Raw genomic sequence first — 20,521 nt, forward strand, 5'->3', positions numbered from 1 at the left:
GCTTCCTCTCTTTTTCCTTCTCCTCCTCCACATGCTTCCTTGCCTCCATTTCCCTCTTGTGGGCAGCCTCCTGTACCTCCTTCTCCAGCCGCATGAGTTCTATCTGTCTTTCATGTTCCCTTTGTTTTTCCTCAGCCTGAAATTTGGCTAATTCCAGCTGTAGTCGAGCCGCGGATTTTATCATTCTAACCTCTCTGTTTTTAACTAACTTTACACCCGAGGTTTAGAAATAAACAAACAAAACTTGGCTGTAAAATTTTGCTGTGCTGGAATAGAATACCTATTCTCTGATAGTGATTGTCAGCCTACAGAAAAAGACAATTCCCTTGTCTCTGCTCTGGGCCCAAATCAAAGCAAAAACCTCCAACTACTTGGAAACCTGCTTACCCAGCCCAAAGAAAAAGCAAATGGGTAGAACACACGCACACCCCTATTTACTTTTAGGAAGAAAAAACTCTGGGTTGGAAGACTGTGAAAAAGCCTCACCAATTTGCCTAGGTGACTACAGACCCAAACCCTTGGATCTGAGAACAATGAAAAAGCATTCAGTTTTCTTACAAGACGACTTTTAAGAAAAATAGTAGTAAATAGAAATAAAGAAATTCCCCCTGTAAAATCAGGATGGAAGGTACCTTACAGGGTAATTAGATTCAAAAAACATAGAGAACCCCTCTAGGCAAAACCTTAAGTTACAAAAAAGATACACAGACAGAAATAGTTATTCTATTCAGCACAATTCTTTTCTCAGCCATTTAAAGAAATCATAATCTAACACATACCTAGCTAGATTACTTACTAAAAGTTCTAAGACTCCATTCCTGGTCTATCCCCGGCAGAAACCAGCATAAGACAGACACACAGACCCTTTGTTTCTCTCCCTCCTCCCAGCTTTTGAAAGTATCTTGTCTCCTCATTGGTCATTTTGGTCAGGTGCCAGCGAGGTTACCTTTAGCTTCTTAACCCTTTACAGGTGAGAGGAGCTTTCCCCTGGCCAGGAGGGATTTCAAAGGGGTTTACCCTTCCCTTTATATTTATGACAATGCTCATTAAGGAGCAGATTTTGCTCTCAGTGCACATGGGGTGGGTGAGTGGGGTATCCATCTACTTTCATGGGAGACAGCCATGCTCATCTGGTGGCAGAAGCCAATAGGCTCCAAACCCACACCCTTCACTGATGTGAGTAGGAATTGTCTGGTCAGGATCCCAGTTTGCAAAGCTAAAAAAAGCTCTAAATAGGAAACAAGTATTAAGTAGCCACACATCAAAAATTAGTAGTTTTGAAGTTAATGATACTGTAAATCTCTCCTTTTTTTTCCGCACCCCTTAAAGGTCATACGCACTAATCCTGAAAACACATTACTATTATCTTATTACTAATAATATTTTATTTATATTTTTGCAGCTACGAGAGCTAGAATCTTACTTTTTGTTTTAATGAAAGTTCAGCGTCTCATGTAGTCACTTGGCTCCAGCAGCTGGGGCTTTAATAAAAGCAGTAAATATCAGGAAAATCATGATAAAAGCAGCGAGAGCTGGCAACACTGCACATTTAAACATATGTGCTTGCAGGATCAGATCCCGTGTTTCTGCAGCTTGTCTGCCTTGAAATAATGTGTAAATATCTTCAATGCATTTATATTATTAAAAACCAAAAAGAATACTACTAAACAGGAGAGGAGAGTATTTTGGCCAAGTTGTTTCTAATCTATTTTACTTGATTCTGCTATTGAAATAAAGCCACTGACACAGCTGCAGGCATGTCTGACAACGCTCACGACAAGCCCACAAATGCACACACACAGCTGCTTGCAGTCAGCTGCACACATTCTATTCCAGGGAGGTATGAAATGGAGCTGCACACAGCCACCTGTGGCAATAAGTTCTAATAATTAAGAGTGATTGTGATTTTTATGTTCAAGCTGAGATTCTTAACTATTTATTTTCTCTGGTAAAAACTGCGGAGGTAGCATCAATTTAATATCTGACACGCTAATCCTCTAACAGCAGACTATGGCCCTGATCTCAAAGGTATTTAGGCACCTAACTCCCATTGATTTCAGGATCTAGGCCTATATATTTTCTTTCCAGACTGACAGACTTGACAATCTACCAGGAGTAGTTGTAGGAAAGGAAGGGGGACTGGATTAGGGGACTGGAACACATGAGTTATGAGGAGAGGCTGAGGGAGCTGGGATTGTTTAGCCTGCAGAAGAGAAGAATGAGGGGGGATTTGATAGCTGCTTTCAACTACCTGAAAGGGGGTTCCAAAGAGGATGGCTCTAGACTGTTCTCAATGGTAGCAGATGACAGAACGAGGAGTAATGGTCTCAAGTTGCAGTGGGGAAGGTTTAGATTGGATATTAGGAAAAACTTTTTCACTAAGAGGGTGGTGAAACACTGGAATGCGTTACCTAGGGAGGTGGTAGAATCTCCTTCCTTAGAGGTTTTTAAGGTCAGGCTTGACAAAGCCCTGGCTGGGATGATTTAACTGGGAATTGGTCCTGCTTTGAGCAGGGGGTTGGACTAGATGACCTTCTGGGGTCCCTTCCAACCCTGATATTCTATGATTCTAAGGACAGTCCAGTGGTTATGGCAGAAGCCTGGGGGCTCAGGCAATGACAGTTCAAGTTCCTGTTCTGTCACAGATTTCTTCTGTGACCTTGGGTGAGTCACTTAGTCTCCTTGTGCCTCAGGTCCCTGCCTGTAAAAGGGGGATAACAGTACTTTCCTATCTCATAGGAGTTTTATGAGGACATATGTATTAAAATTGGGTCCATATAAATACTCATGGTAGACAATGGAGCCCAAATCCTGCATATTGTTAGTCTTATGAGTCCTTACTTGTTCCCATATTTGACTAAATAAGTACTCACTGAGGATTGGGCCCAATTTCCCCACTATTTGTAACTACTATTATGCTATAACTTGTTCTTAATAAGTTCCCATTTATAGAAATTCAGGGATTACTGCAAAAATACAAGTTTGGGAGAGATGCGTGTGTCAGTCAAACTGATTTTCCTAGTGACCTGAAGAGCAGCTCTTTGTAAGCTTGAAAGCTTGTCTCTCTCACCAGCAGAAGTTGGTCCAATAAAAGATATTACCTCATCCACCTTCTTTCTCTAATTCCCTAGTGACTGGTATTCATGCCACTGCTCACTGAATAACTGTTTAAGGTTGACACACACTTAACACTGATTAGCATTATCGGGAGTGAGAGCCACATAGATGTTAGAGCTGGAAAACAACTACTAGGTCAGACTTCTAAGTCCATCCTCTTGTACACAAGCACTTAGTGGTGACTAGGCACTTGGAGCAAGATTCTCAGCTAGTGTGAATTGGGCTATAGTTCCATTGACTTTGCTGATTCACTTGCTGAGGATCTTTCCCCTGTTTTGCATGATCATTTCCAAAATTTTCCTATTTATTCTGAAATAAGGAAAAGTAAACATATGTCAGAAAATCTTGTTAGCAGTTATTCCTCTAGGATGAAACTTTTTTTTAAATGCCAGCACAAAAATAAAACACATTGTTAATCCTTTCCCCTGGAAACACATCAGTACTTCAGAGTGTAAATCCCTTGCTACACAAGTGGTTGTGAGTCATATCAAAACTTATACCTGGCTTATGTAAAAATGATCTATCAGATTTAAGCATGTTATAGTCAGTCAAATTTCATACTGTGTATGAACAAATAAAACACTTACATCAACGGGTGCATGCACACACACACACTCCAACACTCACTAGTGACTTCTACACAAAATAAAGGTTTAAGACCCCCTAACTTCTCCATTTTCCTTAACTTAATTTGGTCATGTCCTTGCAGATCAACATTTCATTTGTAATTGCAGAAAGAAGATATAAGAACGTAAACTGTGCCATGGTTTTTGAATACCACAACTGATTGAAATCACATTGTTAAATAAATGTTTTAAAGAGCTAGTTTTGTCCCCTTTTTCTTTTCCATATTCAACACAAAGAGAAAGTAAATTAAGCCACTTACAGTGAACCAAAACTTCCCTCGTTTCCATGGAAATGTTTAGAAGACTGAGCTGAAGTTAACCAGACTGCTAAATACAAATGCCTTTGTTCCCAGCTACTCTAATCCCTGAGGCTGCCTCTTGTGCACAACATCACACCCAGTAACCTTTTATATTGCAGAACACTCCTTCATGGCAGCTGACTTCTAATTCAGTTTGTGGACTCAACCAGATCCTGTTGAGAACATGTAACATTGATTCAAAGATGCAAAGCAAAAACCCCAACAAAATATATATATGCAGTGTCAAAAATGCACTTCTTTTATATTCTACAATTAAAAGGATTGCTAGAGATCTTTTTAATTAAAAGTTCTATATGCATTGCCTGATGCTGATCTAACCAGTCCACTTTTACACTAGTGTAACTCCTTTCACTTCAGTGGAACTACTTCTGGTTTACTCCCGGAGTAAACGAGATCAAAACCAGGCCCATAGTATGTATGTATATTTGTTGAGGGAATAGGATGGTTAATACTTAAACTATTAATATTACAGATTCCTACAGAAATATTCCCTGTAATAAATCAGCAGCTCACAAGAACATTCTCCGTGGGTCTTGAATGTATACCCTGGGAGGATAATAATTGATGTCGCTAAAGAGAAAGGTTAAAAGCAACCAACTCAATTAGGTCATGTATGCCAACATGAAATTACAAACATTATTCCCAGTTTCTCCAATAGCTCAAGGCAGACAGCTGGCAGCACACAGAGACAAATCCTGCTTGGCGTACTCACACAAGTGGTCCTAGTCCATTGAATATACCTATCTAGTATGCTGTCTACAAAGTACCTGCAAAGTTGGCTTCTGCTGCAACAAGGAAAGTCACTGAAAAACAAAATTTCACAATCCTACCCAATACCTGACTCTCCACAACGTTTGCTTGACATTATTCAGATTTACTGGCTGTTAATGTGACACATTCCTCTCCAGTGCAGCTCCTTAAAAGTGAATTGAATTACACCTGGGATTAATTTGATCCAGTGGACTCCGTGAGTCAAGACCACTAAGGGGGAAGAGGGGATTTTTAAAAGTGCCCAAGTGCTTCAAGAGCACAAGTCTCATTGACTTTCAGTTTCTATGGGACTTGTGCTCTAAATTCTCATAGGTGTTTTTGAAAATGCCACGCTTAGTTTTCAGATGTGCAAACTATAAGGCTAATAAACATTTTCTCTGTTTCTGTACAATTTTCCAATACATCATTATCATCACTTTTCACATTTGTAGCACAGACTGTTTCCTACACAACCTCCATTTCAGAAGGGCAGAGTAAGAGGATAGGAAGAAAAGTCTGAACATCTGATTGTTTGATTCCTCAGGGAAATATTTCCACTGGGCTTCTGAATATATAGTAACATAACCCTTTTGTGTGAAAAGACTGGAAAACACGAGGAATACCTAGAAGGTTCAGTGGCAGCAAGGGTGGTGATCATTTTAGCAAGCACCTTTGTTTTAAGCTCAGTCAAAACTAGCATCCAAGGATTTATTTCACTGAACAATTCAATGGGGGAAGGGAGGAGGTAGTTGGTAAGGAATCCCAAACATGCTGAGGCTGACTAGACTCATCAGCATGCTGCAGTAGAATATACTGCTCCCCAAGACAAATAAGATCCGCTGAACAATGGAGGATTGGAAAACAGATGGTACCACCCAGAAAAGCAAGAGAATACATTTTCCTGTGTACAAGCCCTGCAGGTGGATAAGTATCTCAGGCTCTTAGTCTGGAGGGATTCATGTCCAGTCTGAACCTATTTGATCAGAATTATTTGTCAGATGTTTTCAGGAAGAAAGAACAGTGTAACTGTAAGTGATCCACCCCAGTGATGACAACACTCTAGCTGTGTCACATGCAGTGCAGCAACTGTACAGTCATCAAAGCATGTGTTGGGGGGAGTAGGGGGGATACTAAACTATTTTTACTGTGAGCTGAGAAAGAGGACAGCCCAGCAGTGATAACAGGTGCACAATGAACAGCTGGGGAGGAGATGAGATGCTTAAGTAGTCTGATCTCATCAGATTATCAGTGTCTCAAGCCTTTTGCTAGAAATAAAAAATAAAAAAATAAAATAATTTCTTAATAAAAGTCCCCAGAACTCCAGAAACAGAAAATATGGTGTAATGTCCATTTAATAACTACTCTTTCTAGCATGTCAACATTTTAGCTACTGTATTTTGTATACAGAGTAAAAGAGCGGTTTATTTAGAATCCTGGTCAGAAAAGTTCTAATTAACAAGCTAGGGAAGAGGGACTTGACTGAAAAAGGGCCCACATGATTCGTTATCAGTGGCTCACTTGTTAAAGTCAGGCACCATGCAGGATCTGAAATGAATCCAAAACCTTTAATAACACTGAATGTCATCTTAGCTGCACCTCTGACTGACTGATGTCTACAACATCACACATTTAATGCAATTCTGCAAAGTTTTTACTCCTTCTATTTACGTTGTGATTAAAAGTTGTCCTTCATTTTGAAAAATTACTCATGAAATTGGAGTTCAGTGAGCAGGTGGGAGAACAAAGCAAAAATGCATCATGAAGAGACACTGCAGAGAGTCAGATCATCCCCTACACAGGGAAACCTATGGAAAGGGAAGGGAAATCTGTGACCCCCCAGCCAGGATTCAATATGTCTTTTGGAGGTGTGGCTTGCACTCCCTAAACATGCAGAGCTCCTGAGATCTGTGGGACATTCACATGGAGAGCCTCCTCTGTCCCCCTCCATCCCCTATCGCCACTCAATTTCCTTGTCCTTCATGCCTCCTATAGGGTTTCTTGGCTGGTTGTTCCCCAGAAGACATGAGTTTTCATCTCACCCAAATAGGAGGACAGAAAAAGTGATAACACTCAGGTATTTCCACTAGGTTTTTGAAGGACTAGTCCTGCCTGAAGGCCATAAATTACCTATAGCAGATTTCCAAAGAGAAACTGTGTTACAAAACATGGGTAAGAGTTCCCTTTTGGTCACAGCACCTCCACTGACAGAAAGGGTAGGCTAAGGACAATGTCCTGGACCAGTTCAACTCTAGTGGAACTGAGGAGAAATCTAATACTGTTATAATAGAAAGAGAGAGCCTGACACATGAGGCCTGGTACAAGGGGCCTTGTATAAGGCCTAAGGCCCAAACTAAAGTCAGGCCCTGCTGATATAAAACAAAAATCAGCAAGAGTCAGGCCATGAGCAAAAGTCAAGCCCTGTTACAAAGCAGATGCCTGTTTACAGGCTCACTATCTGATACATGAACTTGGTAAGAACAAGGCTGGCATTGCAAAAACAAAAGCACTCCTAGGAACTATGTAGTCATGTAAACACAGTCCGGAAGGATCGTGCCAGAACACCCTGATACAAGGCTATGGTGTAAACACCCCCCCCCCCCCGAAGATGATACAGGGACACACTGACCCCTCCTAAAGATAAGGTCAGGCTGACAGGGTGATGGATAGAGATGTTTTGATCGAACCAACATGTACAAGGGTGGTAACTAACCACGGTAGAGGGGTAATATATAACTTGTTTGTATAGTGTATAACAGAGGGGTCGCAGAGGGGGTATCTTTGTCTGGCCAACAGGGGATCGGAGAAGCCTGCCATTCACTGAGCTGGTCCATTATAATGAGCATACATGTGGTTAGTGTTCCTGTCTACACTACACTATAGGATACTAGAACAGTGCTTTGTTAACGATAACTCTGGCTGAGTATCTTCACTACTAAACCAAGTCTGTGGTTTTCTTGGGCAGTTTGATCAGAGCCTGCTGTAGGGGCTATCTGGCCAGAGCCAGTGCAGCACGCAGAGAGAACACGCACGCAGCCAACAACTGACAAGAACTGTAAGAACATTAAAGACAAGTCCTGAGTAGCATCACCTATACCAGAGCCTCCAATGGAGAAAAGTCTTCAAGCTACAGAAGAGCCTCCCTTTCTCCCAGTAGATTCAATGAGTAGAGTTGCTGTCTAATGTGATGCAGGACACCCAAGATCTCATCAAAGGTTAATAATAGTGTGTGACACTATGGCAAAGGCTATTAGACTGCAAATACAACCTGGAGAAAGCACTGATTATGCCATGATTCTCAGGGTGCAGAATTCCACCCTAAGATCATCTATGTTAAAAATTAACGCTCAGCGCTTGACAGTGATTTGAGACAGCTACCTTGGCATCCAGGCCCTCCAGCCAAAGTAGGCCCAAGCTCAGAAGTGAGTCAGATATACTTCAGCTTGCGGCTAATAGGCAGCTGGCCAGCTGCCTCCTAGAGTGGCCCTCTGGTGGACAGGCAGCCTCACTTGGGAGAAAGAACAAGGATTCAGGAATTGAAAAGGGACAGGAGTCCAACAGGGGATGAGTCTTTCTGGGTTTTGTCAGAGTTCAATGGGAGAAGGAATTGATAAGTTTACTAAGGGAGGAACACTCGGATTCTGGCATCCAGCCCAGTAATTCATAGATTCATAAGGTATGTCTACACTGCACACTCCTTTTGGCAGCATATAGAGTACATCCCCCCGCCCCCGTATAAATAGCAGTGTAGCTGTTGAGGCATTGCTTAGATGAGTAGAGTACAGACCCTACATGCAGGGCTGGATTTAGGGGCAGGCAACCACCTGGGGTGCTGGACTTAGGGGGCACCAGGCTCGGGGTTCTGTTTTTTTGTTAGCAAGAAAAGGGAAAATAGAATGTAGGCCACAAATGGATACATGAGATCCTGCTCTATGGCCGGTGATGCTAAACTCTGCCAATACTGATCGCACAATTTTGAACAGGCTGGGTGAAACTGAGGTTATGACATTTCCAGTAAATGAACAGAAGTGACACTTCTCAAAGTCACACTGTGAAAGAGTGCTCAAGAATAGTGAGAAACTGCAAAGGATATACGTCCCGTTTTCAGCATCAACTATCAGGTGGAAGATCCTAATGGACAATGTTACAAATATGACCATGAAGCTGCTAAGTGACACTCACTGGGAGAGTCACATTGACAGCATAAGGCCAGTGAGGTACAGAGTGACTGAGGTTTACAACACCCTGATGCAACTGGTGCAGTCTAGTAAAGCCGAGGCTGAAATCCCACACGAGGTGCAAAGCCTGGCAAACCAGATCACTAACTTCACATTTCTGGTCTCAGTTGTGGGTTGGCACAATATCCTGTTCCAACTAAGTGTTGTAAGCAAGGTATTACAAACTCAGTAGATGGACATTACAACCGCTACTACTTTGATGAGAAGCTGCCTTGATTTCGTTGCGGCCTACAGAGACAACAGATTTGAAGATGCTATCACTGCTGCCAAAGAAATGGTGGAAAACTTAGGAATTGAGCCTGTCTTCAAGGAAACTTGTATTCATCAGAAGAAGAGACAGTTTGGTTATGAGGGCAAAGATGAGCTGATGAGAAGCTCAGAAGAATATTCAAGAGGGAGTTTTTTTGCTCACTCGTTGACACTACTTCAATGTCCATCAAAGAAAGGTTTGGAAAGACCTGAGGGTTTTTGTATGACCTTAGTAAGCTGCTGGCAGACAGGAATACACTCTTGAACAATTGTACAGACCTTTCACCGGACGCTGATACATGGGAAATGTTCAGACATTGATTATTAAGACCTTTATGTCGAATTGGATAACATTTGTCCTATTTTGCAACATGGGATTCACTCTCCACTCTAAGTTCTCCAATTCATTCATGATGCAGAGCTGAAGGACATTTTTCCTAATGTGTGGATAGCTTTGAGGAGTCTGCTCACACTGCTGGTCACAGTCACGAGGGTCACAGTCACGAGAGGTGAGCACAACTTTTTGAAGCTAAGGCTCATTAAAACATATCTTTGATCAATGATGGCTGACAAGATACTGACATCACTTGCTATTTTATTGCTTGAAAATCCCACGAGCCAGTCTTTGGATCTCTCTGATGCTGTGCTTCAGCTCACGAGGACAAAGGTCAGAAAAGTGACCTTTTGAACCAAAGGACTAGGGCAGGGCTGGCCAACCTGTGGCTCCGGAGCCACATGCGGCTCTTCAGAAGTTAATATGTATAGGCACTGACTCCGGGGCTGGAGCTATAGGCGCCAACTTTCCAATGGGCCAGGGGGTGCTCACTGCTCAACCCCTGGCTCTGCCACAGGCCCTGCCCCCCACTCCACCTCTTCCTGCCCCCTCCCCTGAGCCTGCCGTACCCTTGCTCCTTCCCCTCCAAGCCAGAGCCTCATGCATGGCCACGAAACAGCTGATCAGGAGGTGTGGGGAGGGAGTGGGAGGCGCTGATTGGCAGGGCTGCCGGTGGGCAGGAGGCACTGGGAGTGGGGTGGCGGGGGACTCTTTGGCAATGTACACTGGTAAATTCTGGCTCCTTCTCAGACTCAGGCTGGCCACCCCTGGACTAGGGTTAACATTCTAAAGATGTCACCTTCTGTAACACTATTTAATATCGTTGACATTCTTTTGACACGTCCAGTTCAATTTCTTGACATTAGTACATTTCCGTTATCCTTAAAATTAAAAAATCTCTACCAGCTTAGAGGAAACAAATTTTTATTTGCTTATCTATAGCATGAATAGATACAGATTTATAGATCCTAGCGTGCAAATTTATCATCTTATAATACAGGGATAAATCATACATGCAAATCATGCATCAAAGTTGTGAAATGGGCTACAAATGCAATAAAAATAAGGTATTCAAACATTTAAACAAATGAAGGGAGGGTGCCGAAGATGTTCCCCACCTGGGGAGCCATTGGTCAACAGCCAGCCATGCCTACATGGCTCTCTACTTGCGCAAGCAGTGTCTCCTCCATCTACACGGCTATTTTTAGCAGCGTAATGTCCTGCTGCTGGAGCCTTTCCCCCTCCACCAGAGCTTTCTATTGACAGGTGTAGCATGGACACAGCTTGCCTTTCCCTGCAATATGTAGCACACATACCCTTCACGCAGTATGCGGTGTAGATATAGCCATAGAATTTAAGGTTAGAAGGGACAACAATATCATCTAGTCTGACCTCCTGAATACCACAGGCCATTAAATTCCACCCAGTTACCCACATATTGAGCCCAATAAACATGCATCAGGTAGAATAAGCATTGTCTGCTGTAATATTTGATTGCATCCAACCTAAAGTAACTGTACTCATTTTCCAGACACCCAGCTAGTTTTGATCCCAGTTCTAGCTGCTTTTTTCTTAAGATGGTTAAATTAAGCCTTTTAAACAAAACCAGGGGATATAATATAGACTGTAAGGAAAACAGTTTTGAATAGCCTATGTGAAATGGAGGGAAGCCTCCTCACCCATTAATGCCAATAAAAGCTGGAGTTTAGGGTTCAATATATCTGATTAAATCAGCATCTTGCTACAAAGAAACATTAAATCACTAGTGGTAATGCTGAGTCAAGTATATCTGAGAACATGGGTTATGACTCAAGCTACAGTTCTGCACAGTACCTGCTTGGTTTAATTGTGTTTTAATTTCCACAAGCTTGATTAATATTGCAGCTTATGCAAGCAGTGGCAATATATATGCAGCTGCAGTGAACTTAAAGATGCTGGTATCCCACTTATAAGGCATTAGTGTGTGATCACATTCCCCCCCACACATACACCCCCGACATCCACAGTCTTCATCTTCAGTCAGCATTCAATTACATGTTAATTGCCTCAAGTAGAATTGGCAGAGGGGGCAAAAGAGTCCTGGCCAATACTTCAAAGGTACCCGACCTCCAGTTGCAGAATTCCTAACTGTTTACAGAAGCTGAATTCATTCAAATGAAAGGCAACACGTACTATAAACAAAAGGAGTGTGTTAGCTTCAAAATCCCACAGAAGCATTCACTGCGATTTGGGTCTTAATCATTTGTGCTATTATTTTACTGTCTCCACAATGTAATTTAAGTCAGGGGGAGTTGTATATTTGTCTCTAAGAGCATGAGCTGACCCATTGGGTGCAGCTAAGTCATAGTGTTGTGTTCAATAAATGTAGTCTTATACCCATTGTCACTTCTTCAGCAGTGCAAAACACTTTGTGTCCTTGACCAAACTTCTTGACATCATGGGCAGCATGGATCCCTCAAGGAAAGAACAGACAGAGACAGTCTCCAGAGAGGAGTCACATACGAGCAGGCTTCTATATCTCAATCACATATTAGTGAAAAGGACCTAGCCCAATGACAGTAGACTATTTAGCCCCATGGGAGAAAGAGGATAAGAGGCCACGGTCAAGCTCCTGCCTTCATTGCTGGAGATCTCAACAGAGCTGGGTCCACTTTGTCCGTTTGTGCACCTGACCTATTATTGCCATTCAGTGCTGCTTACAGAGGTGGTGGGCTAGGGTGGAGGACTTATAGTAGTTTTAGAGTAGATGCAAGACCAGTCATTATGTCGTGAGGAGACAGGCTCAGTAAATGTGTGACTGAAAATCAGTATCCAGGCCTGAGCCAGGGGATCCTACTTGCCACTGTGGAACGCAGGAGAACAAAGTAGAGTCCAGCTATAATAAAGCAGGGCATTTTTAATTGCTGAGCCTGTGATCTTCAGGGCATTTTGAAAGGCCCATCTATTCACATGAGTGTTTGTTTGAGAGTAGGTGTGATATCACATGGGGAGGGAATAGGATTAATTTTTACCATCACCAAACATTCAAAAATCACGAGTGAGGCCTTAAAACATTGTTTTAAAATCATGAGATTTTCAAAATAATACATTTGGAGTTCTTTGTATTTGCCTTCTGATGCTGATGACTCTGGGTCTCACATTTTCAAGCTTTTCTCCACAACTGTGAGAACTAGAATTTTTTAAGGAAAGCTAAAATTTTAATGTGCCCGTGTTCTGGGTCTTTAAAAATGCAAGAGCTGGCAACACTGGTTTCAAGTACAACTTGCTGCCTCAGTCTTGTTGCTATTCATGAGCCAGATACAAAACTCACTGAAGTCAGTGGTAGTCCAGTGACTTCAGCAGACTTTGGATCACGTCCAATATTTCCAGTCTGAGGGAATGGTCTATGAATGCTGCATATTGTATTTGTTGATTGGTGTATGTATCAATTGGAAATATGCTTTAGAGACTTGAGTTTGTTTTAGAAATACAAAATATAAAACCAGATTTTTTGGCATTTGGTTCTAAGGGGTGCTGAGCTCTTGCATTACTGAAGTTCACAGGAATGTCAGGGGATAAATACATGTTTAGAATTTGCCCGTGATTTAGTAGAGCTGCCCTCATAAACTCAATCTGTGGATTTCTCTCAGCAAGGTCTCCAAACTGATGGCTGGAGAGAAGAATGAAAGTGGTCAATCCATTTGGAAAGCAAAACGTAATTTTTGTAAAATGTAAAGGCATCAAATTTTGTTGAACATTAAGGATTCCCACCCACAAAACAAAACTACATTCTGCCTTCATAATAACAGTTTAGCACAGCTAAGGAAGCACAGCTGCTTTACATGCTTCAGAGGTAAATTAAGACACAACAGGTTGCGCAGTAACTGTGTAATAATCATACTTACTATACTTCGTTAAGTAAGTATGTCAGTTAATTCGCAGAAAAGCTTTTCTGTGTATCAAAGCCACCTTTGAACTGTAGTTATGCTTATAGTTTCTTTTGATTGGTTGTTTAACACGTACTTGTACATTGCATTTAAAAAAAGAAAAGCCACATGTAAACTAGTCATGATGGCAATTATACCTAGATCCAGATTATGCCTTCAGATATCCATGTGAAATAACCATTGTATGTGAACTTGCAGGCTTCTGTAGGCAAGGCTCCCCACTGACATCAATGGAGGGTTAGGACTAAAAGAGGATTGAGCCCATTCACTTCAAGGGGAGTCAAACACAGATAACTAAGGCTAGGAGTTGATTCTGCGCTGATTTACAACAGGATTGTACAGCAGTTCAATAAGGTTATAAATAGGCACTTAAAGTTCGTCAGAAAACAGGAGGAAAAACCTGAATATTTCATTTCTGCCAAAGTTTTCCAGCCAGTTCTAATTTAAACCTCACTTTATAGTTGTAGGTGTGGTGTTGGGTACCTAAAAAGTAATTAAAATACTATTTGTAAAAGATAAATTATACTGGTTACACAAAAATTGTGAGTCAAGTTTTAGGGCTTTATTTAATAACTAGAAATGGACCTGGAGGGACCATAACTGTAGATATGAACATACCATGGAGTTTGGCTCTGGATCTGAACTTTATTGCTCAGGCCCATCTTTTAAAGTAACACATGCTGTTTTTTTATTCCTGTTCTTAATTCTCTGTTCTCAAACACTGTCAGTCTGTCTTACCCATTACTCACCTTGGGTCTGATTCGGTTCTAATTTCTAGTTATACCAGTGTAAATCTGGTATAACGCCACTCTCTTCAATGAGGTTACTCTATACTTAGAGCAGAACTTGGCTCCTTAGCAACATTCCATCCTAGATTCAAATTAGCACTGCCTGGTTTAAGAACCTGACAAACTTGAGGTTTAACTCTGCACTGAATTTTAAAAAAAAAAGGAAATTATCTCCTTGTGTCCAGCACTGCCAGGGTTTTGTTTTCATTTCAGTTAGGTTTGTCTTTTTCGGCATTGTTCATATGGGGTCTGATTTTATAACTCACTCACAATTGCATAAATCTGGAATAACCAGTGAATTCAGTGGAGTCACACAGGTGTAGTACTGGTACATGAGAGCAGAATAAGAGTCACATCAGGGCTAGGGAACATGTGCACACAAAATATATACACAAGACAGACGTCTATGCCTTTCACTAGAATTATGCATTTTTAAAGTAAGAGTCAGCTATCACATTGTATGCCCTGCTATCAAGGATAATGAGGTATGCACCTTGGATTGTAAGCAGAACTGAGAAAAGGGCAAATGAAGTATTGAAGACAAAAAATACTATATGCAGTTTTGTGATGATAAGAGAAAGCCTGAGGCAAGTGCTTATAGACACTACTTTACTCCAGCAGGGGTTGCAGTGTAACCCTTTAGTCACATTCCCAACATGACACTTTCGTTGTTCATTGAAATAAGAATGTACGGTTAATTATTTCTGTGAGGTTTCTCAAAGCAGAATGGGTTTCCACAGATGACAGAGACAAAGATATTTCCAAAAGGAAGAAAATGAAATACTAAAAGAAAATTAAAAAGATCATAACAAAAATAGGCAATTAGAAATGATGTCTTAAGTCTGATAAATCTTTACAATTAGGCGGCCTTATTAGTGTCCGGTGCCTCAAATTTAATGCATGAGGTTTTCATTGCAAGCCTCCTGTTATAATCATTAAAGCTTGTAGGAAATGCACAGCTAACATCCTACACCTTAAGTTGAGCATCTCTCTAAAAGGCTATTTGCTGCTCACCGCTGAGAGCTTTCAGTGAGGCTATCTGTCATTGTCCCCAAGAGTTTGAAGGCTCACCTCAGAGTTAAGAAGAGAGACAACTGAGCAAGAATTCCACCTGGTCCATCCAGGATCACGTGCTGCAACAACAGCGCTGTTACCCTTTAAACAGGGGCAGCCTTTGCTCCCCATGCATCTGACCAATTCTGTCAGAGCTGTTCACCTGGCGCAGGCAGGAGTTCTGCTCCCCAGCCAAATTGTGGCAGTCAGTGGGGGTTACCAACACTGTATTTCAAAAATAAGGGACTATTTTCTTAGCCCCCCTGCTCTCAATATTGTTAATTATCATCATCATTAATAATAATAAGTAATTCTCACCTACATTCGCCAGGGATATTTCTTGCTGCTTTTTACAGCACACAGCAATACCTGATCTTGTTTTACAGAGATGAAAAAATAAGGAATGTCCCTTGTAATAACGGACTGTTGTAAACCCTATGTGTCAGTCCCAAAGGGGCACAAGCGTTTAAGGCAAGGCCCTTTGTACCCTCACTCCTATTTCACACCCACAAAGGACACCACAGTCAGTCTCCTGGCTGTTCAGTCTGCTGAGCATTTCTAGCATTGGAATCTATTAATCCGTTCACACAACAAAAAGCACAGAACACTTTTCACTTAGCTGTCAGGAGGAAAGAATTGAAGCCCTATTGAACCCGTTTTACAGTCTTGCCTTGCAGGAATAATTGTATCCTACTTCAATATGAAAAACTGTTCCACAGTACAATGTTATTAGTTATCCAAGTTAAACCTGCACAAGGAAAGACATTCCAATTCCACCCTTCATAACCCCACTGGAACCAATGGGATTACACAAGTGTAAGTGAGTGCAGAATGTGGCCCAGGTAGTTTATTGATTAAGGATTAACTGACCTAGGATGACATGAACAACTCCTGTTGACTTTAATGGGAGCCTCAGTTGCAAATCTGATGGAAATATTTGGCTGCAAACTTTTCCTTGGAGAATTTTACGTACTTTTATATAATTTTGTTTGGTCTAATGGCCCCATTCTGTTCCCATTGAAGACAATGGAAAAGCTCCATCAACCCTGATGATTACAGGATCTAGCTCTAGGCACATAAATAATAATACCTTATAATGTACTGCTTTTATTACTGATCAAAATTTTCAAGCCAGGGTGCCAGAAAGTTAGGTCCTAAATCCATATTCATGCACTTAAGTGGTCTAATTTACAGAGGTGTTGAGCACTCATTGCTCCTACTGACTTCAATGTATAGAGCAATTAGGTGTCTAAATGAGTTGGCCAAGATTTGATGCAGAAGAGATTCATGGTCAGACATAGGATCATCTGTGAAGTCAGGTATTAGAATCAAGCAAAGTCTGGGTCCTGATTTCCCTCCCAACTTCTCCAAAATTCACGGGATTTTGGTTCTTGGATTTGGGTTCAGGTGATAGGCCTGAGGGCAGATACTCCAATCTAGATCCAAATTTTCCCCAACGTTTGAAAGATTCAGATCTAGAGTTTCCGTTTACACCCTTCTGTTAATCTGTAAAGCCAGAGCCTGATATATATACACATGTAAGTACTGCACAAACATAGCCACCAAGTCTACCTTAAATAGACGCAGCTGTATAATCCATAATAGCCACCAAGTCTACCTTAAATAGATGCAGCTGTATAATCCATAGTCACCGTTGCTCTGCTAGACTGTAAACCTGGCATAAAACATATGCCATTCATTATATGAGTTGCTCTACAACTAGAGTAGAAAGTCCCTAAAACATCCCTAAAAATATCCCTAAAAAGGCTTTAATATAACCAAGAAAGTAAGGTGAAGAGAATGTAAGAGATGGCTGAAAAATAGCAAAACCCATATTATATATAATAGAATTCAGGATGAGTCAAGAAGCCGCCTGGCCATTGCTTTGGGAACTATAATTCCTACAAAACCCTTCTGCCACTTTGAACAGAGGGCTATCACTAATAATATATTTTAAGCAATTCCTCCTACCCTCTTCTGCTTTTCAGTGACCATTTATTAAAATACTTCCTACTCTATTTATAACAGTTTTCAAAATATAAATATACAGAGACAGGAACTGCCGAACAGGAACAACCCAATGGTTCAGCTGCTTTTTACTCCTTTTCTATTACTGCAAAACTATTTCCCACAAAAATATCCTGAGCCTCTGAGTACCACAGGTTAACTACATTTTGCATTACACAAATATGTATTTGTATAAGCTTTCTACTGGTTTCCTTTAAATTTCACTGAGCACCCTGTTGGTTTTGTATTGTGGGAAAAGTTGACTAGGAGCCTGTCTGGCTTTCTCTGCCCTTTATATATCTCCATCATGTCTCCTGTTACTCTTCTTCCTGATTAAGTGCAAGATTCTACACTGACAACTGTGAAGCATATTGCAGGGTTGTGGGTAGGAGCAGAGAGTTAGCAGCTGAGTAGATCCCAGAGCCTTTCCAACAGTGCAGGGCAGGATGGTTCAGGTGGGCATCAGGACAATACATTCTATTGCTCCTTACTGCTGCTCCAAAAAGGAGCCCTATACACTTCCCTCACCAGAGACTGTTATAATGGCAGCATATGTGCTTGGAGGCCATGGATGAGAAGGTTACTCACCCTGTGCAGTAACGGAGGATCTTCGAGATGGTTGTCTCTATGGGTACTCCACTTTAGGTGAATCTGCACCCCTGCGTTTTTAATCGGAGAATTTCAGTAGCAGTGCCTGGTTAGGTCGCACATGCACTGTCCCTGTCTTGTGCCACCTCTGGCGGTTACATAGTGCTGCACGACCAACCCCACCATGTTTCCTTCTCTACTGCCCTTGGCTTGAGATGGAACAATCGGCAGCGCATCTGAGTTTTATCTTTAGCCTAAGTTTTAAACTTTAAAGTACTAGTTTTTAGAACCCAGTTAGTTAATAGTTAACTACCCTATCACTTCCCCCATTTATTTTCTCCAATTACAAGGGAGTGTAGATTCACCAAAGTGGAGCATCCACAGGGACGCTACTCGAAGAAGAACTAGATATACACCAAGTCAGCTAACCATGTCCCCTTGGGCCAAGTTCTGCTGCTGGGGAAATTAGCTAGGCCTCGTGGCCTAGCACTTACAGAAATGCTTAGAGCATGTCCTGCTACTACATAGCTCCCAGAGACTCTCCCTACTATACCAGTGCAATTGCAATAGGGACATTTTTATATTCTGTTACCATATAGCCAAGCAGCATAGTGAACTTAGCCTTGTTTAAAAAGTGATTGGTTTAAATAGTTAAAGCAACCAAAGAAACTTTCCCCATGCCTATTAAATTATTATGTAATCTGATGTCCACTTCTTAGATTTTTCACAAGACACTGCACATGACTGTAAAAGCTAGATTTTAGTTGTCTCAGTCAGTACCTTCATTTATCTCCATTTTCTTATTTAGATGCATTTAAACCTTCACACCACATAACTCATGTTTCAACAACTATCTGAAATGCATTTAAATAAAAAGCTACACAAACATGCCTGAACTGTAAATTAATTCACTGGATTAAGTTGAAGACAGTCTACTGGTTATTTATCCCATGGTCAAGGAGCCACCTAGGGTGGTTTGCCATGAACACAGAAAGCTAAATTTCTGAAAGCTTGGTGTGTTACACACATCTATTTCGCTCCACTGCTCATTCAGTTTGCAGTGGAAAATGCAAATTTGTTCTCTTATGCATTTATGACAATATCCATAGGGCTGCTTAAGGGCAGCATCTTTTATAGCCGGTGCTCCACACTAGAGGCAGTATGGAAACTACAAAAAAAATCATGGAGCATGTCCTCAAGGAATCAATTCTGAAGCACTTAGACGAGAGGAAAGTGATCAGGAACAGTCAGCATGGATTCACCAAGGGAAAGTCATGCCTGACTAACCTAATTGCCTTCTATGATGAGATAACTGGTTCTGTGGATGAAGGGAAAGCAGTGGACGTGTTATTCCTCGACTTTAGCAAAGCTTTTGACACGGTCTCCCACAGTATCCTTGTCAGCAAGTTAAAGAAGTATGGGCTGGATGCATGCACTACAAGGTGGGTAGAAAGTTGGCTAGATTGTCGGGCTCAACGGGTAGTGATCAATGGCTCCATGTCTAGTTGGCAGCCGGTATCTAGCGGAGTGCCCCAAGGGTCGGTCCTGGGGCTGGTTTTGTTCAATATCTTCATTAATGATCTGGAGGATGGTGTGGATTGCACCCTCAGCAAGTTTGCGGATGACACTAAACTGGGAGGAGTGGTAGATACGCTGGAGGGGAGGGATAGGATACAGAGGGACCTAGACAAATTGGAGGATTGGGCCAAAAGAAATCTGATGAACAAGGACAAGTGCAGAGTCCTGCACTTCGGACGGAAGAATCCAATGCACCGCTACAGACTAGGGACCGAATGACTAGGCAGCAGTTTTGCAGAAAAGGACCTAGGGGTGACAGTGGACGAGAAGCTGGATATTAGTCGACAGTGTGCCCTTGTTGCCAAGAAGGCCAATGGCATTTTGGGGTGTATAAGTAGGGGCATTGCCAGCAGATCGAGGGATGTGATCGTTCCCCTCTAGTCGACATTGGTGAGGCCTCATCTGGAGTACTGTGTCCAGTTTTGGGCCCCACACTACAAGAAGGATGTGGAAAAATTGGAGAGAGTCCAGCGAAGGGCAACAAAAATGATTACGGGACTGGAACACATGAGTTATGAGGAGAGGCTGAGGGAACTGGGATTGTTTAGTCTACGGAAGAGAAGAATGAGGGGGGATTTGATAGCTGCTTTTAACTACCTGAAAGGTGGATCCAAAGAGGATGGATCTAGACTATTCTCAGTGATAGCAGATGACAGGACAAGGAGTAATGGTCTCAAGTTGCAGTGGGGGAGGTTTAGGTTGGATATTAGGAAAAACTTTTTCACTAGGAGGGTGGTGAAACACTGCAATGCGTTACCTAGGGAGGTGGTGGAATCCCCTTCCTTAGAAGTTTTTAAGGTCAGGCTTGACAAAGCCCTGGCTGGGATGATTTAGTTGGGATTGGTCCTGCTCTGGGCAGGGGGTTGAACTAGATGGCCTCCAGAGGTCCCTTCCAACTCTGTTATTCTATGATTCTATGATACAAACACAGTGGGATTTCCTGAATCTCT

At 41.8% G+C, this 20,521-nt stretch overlaps 1 protein-coding gene across 10 annotated transcripts in view; it reads right to left on the minus strand.

Annotated features, from left to right (window-relative positions):
- Positions 1 to 20,521, minus strand: part of DLG2 (discs large MAGUK scaffold protein 2) — a 1,468,504-nt gene that overhangs the window by 1,325,999 nt on the left and 121,984 nt on the right. The window contains exon 1 of one of the 10 annotated variants that reach the window (XM_073336139.1): positions 4,004 to 4,086. The exons of the other annotated variants lie outside the window; for them this stretch is intronic. Coding sequence (XP_073192240.1) covers positions 4,004 to 4,031 — 28 coding nt within the window. The 5' untranslated portion in view covers positions 4,032 to 4,086. Of the gene's footprint in view, positions 1 to 4,003; positions 4,087 to 20,521 lie in introns of those variants that run through there. 10 annotated transcript variants of the gene reach the window in all.

Source organism: Lepidochelys kempii, chromosome 1, assembly GCF_965140285.1.
Source record: "Lepidochelys kempii isolate rLepKem1 chromosome 1, rLepKem1.hap1, whole genome shotgun sequence".
In the NCBI taxonomy this organism is placed as follows: Eukaryota; Metazoa; Chordata; order Testudines; family Cheloniidae; genus Lepidochelys; species Lepidochelys kempii.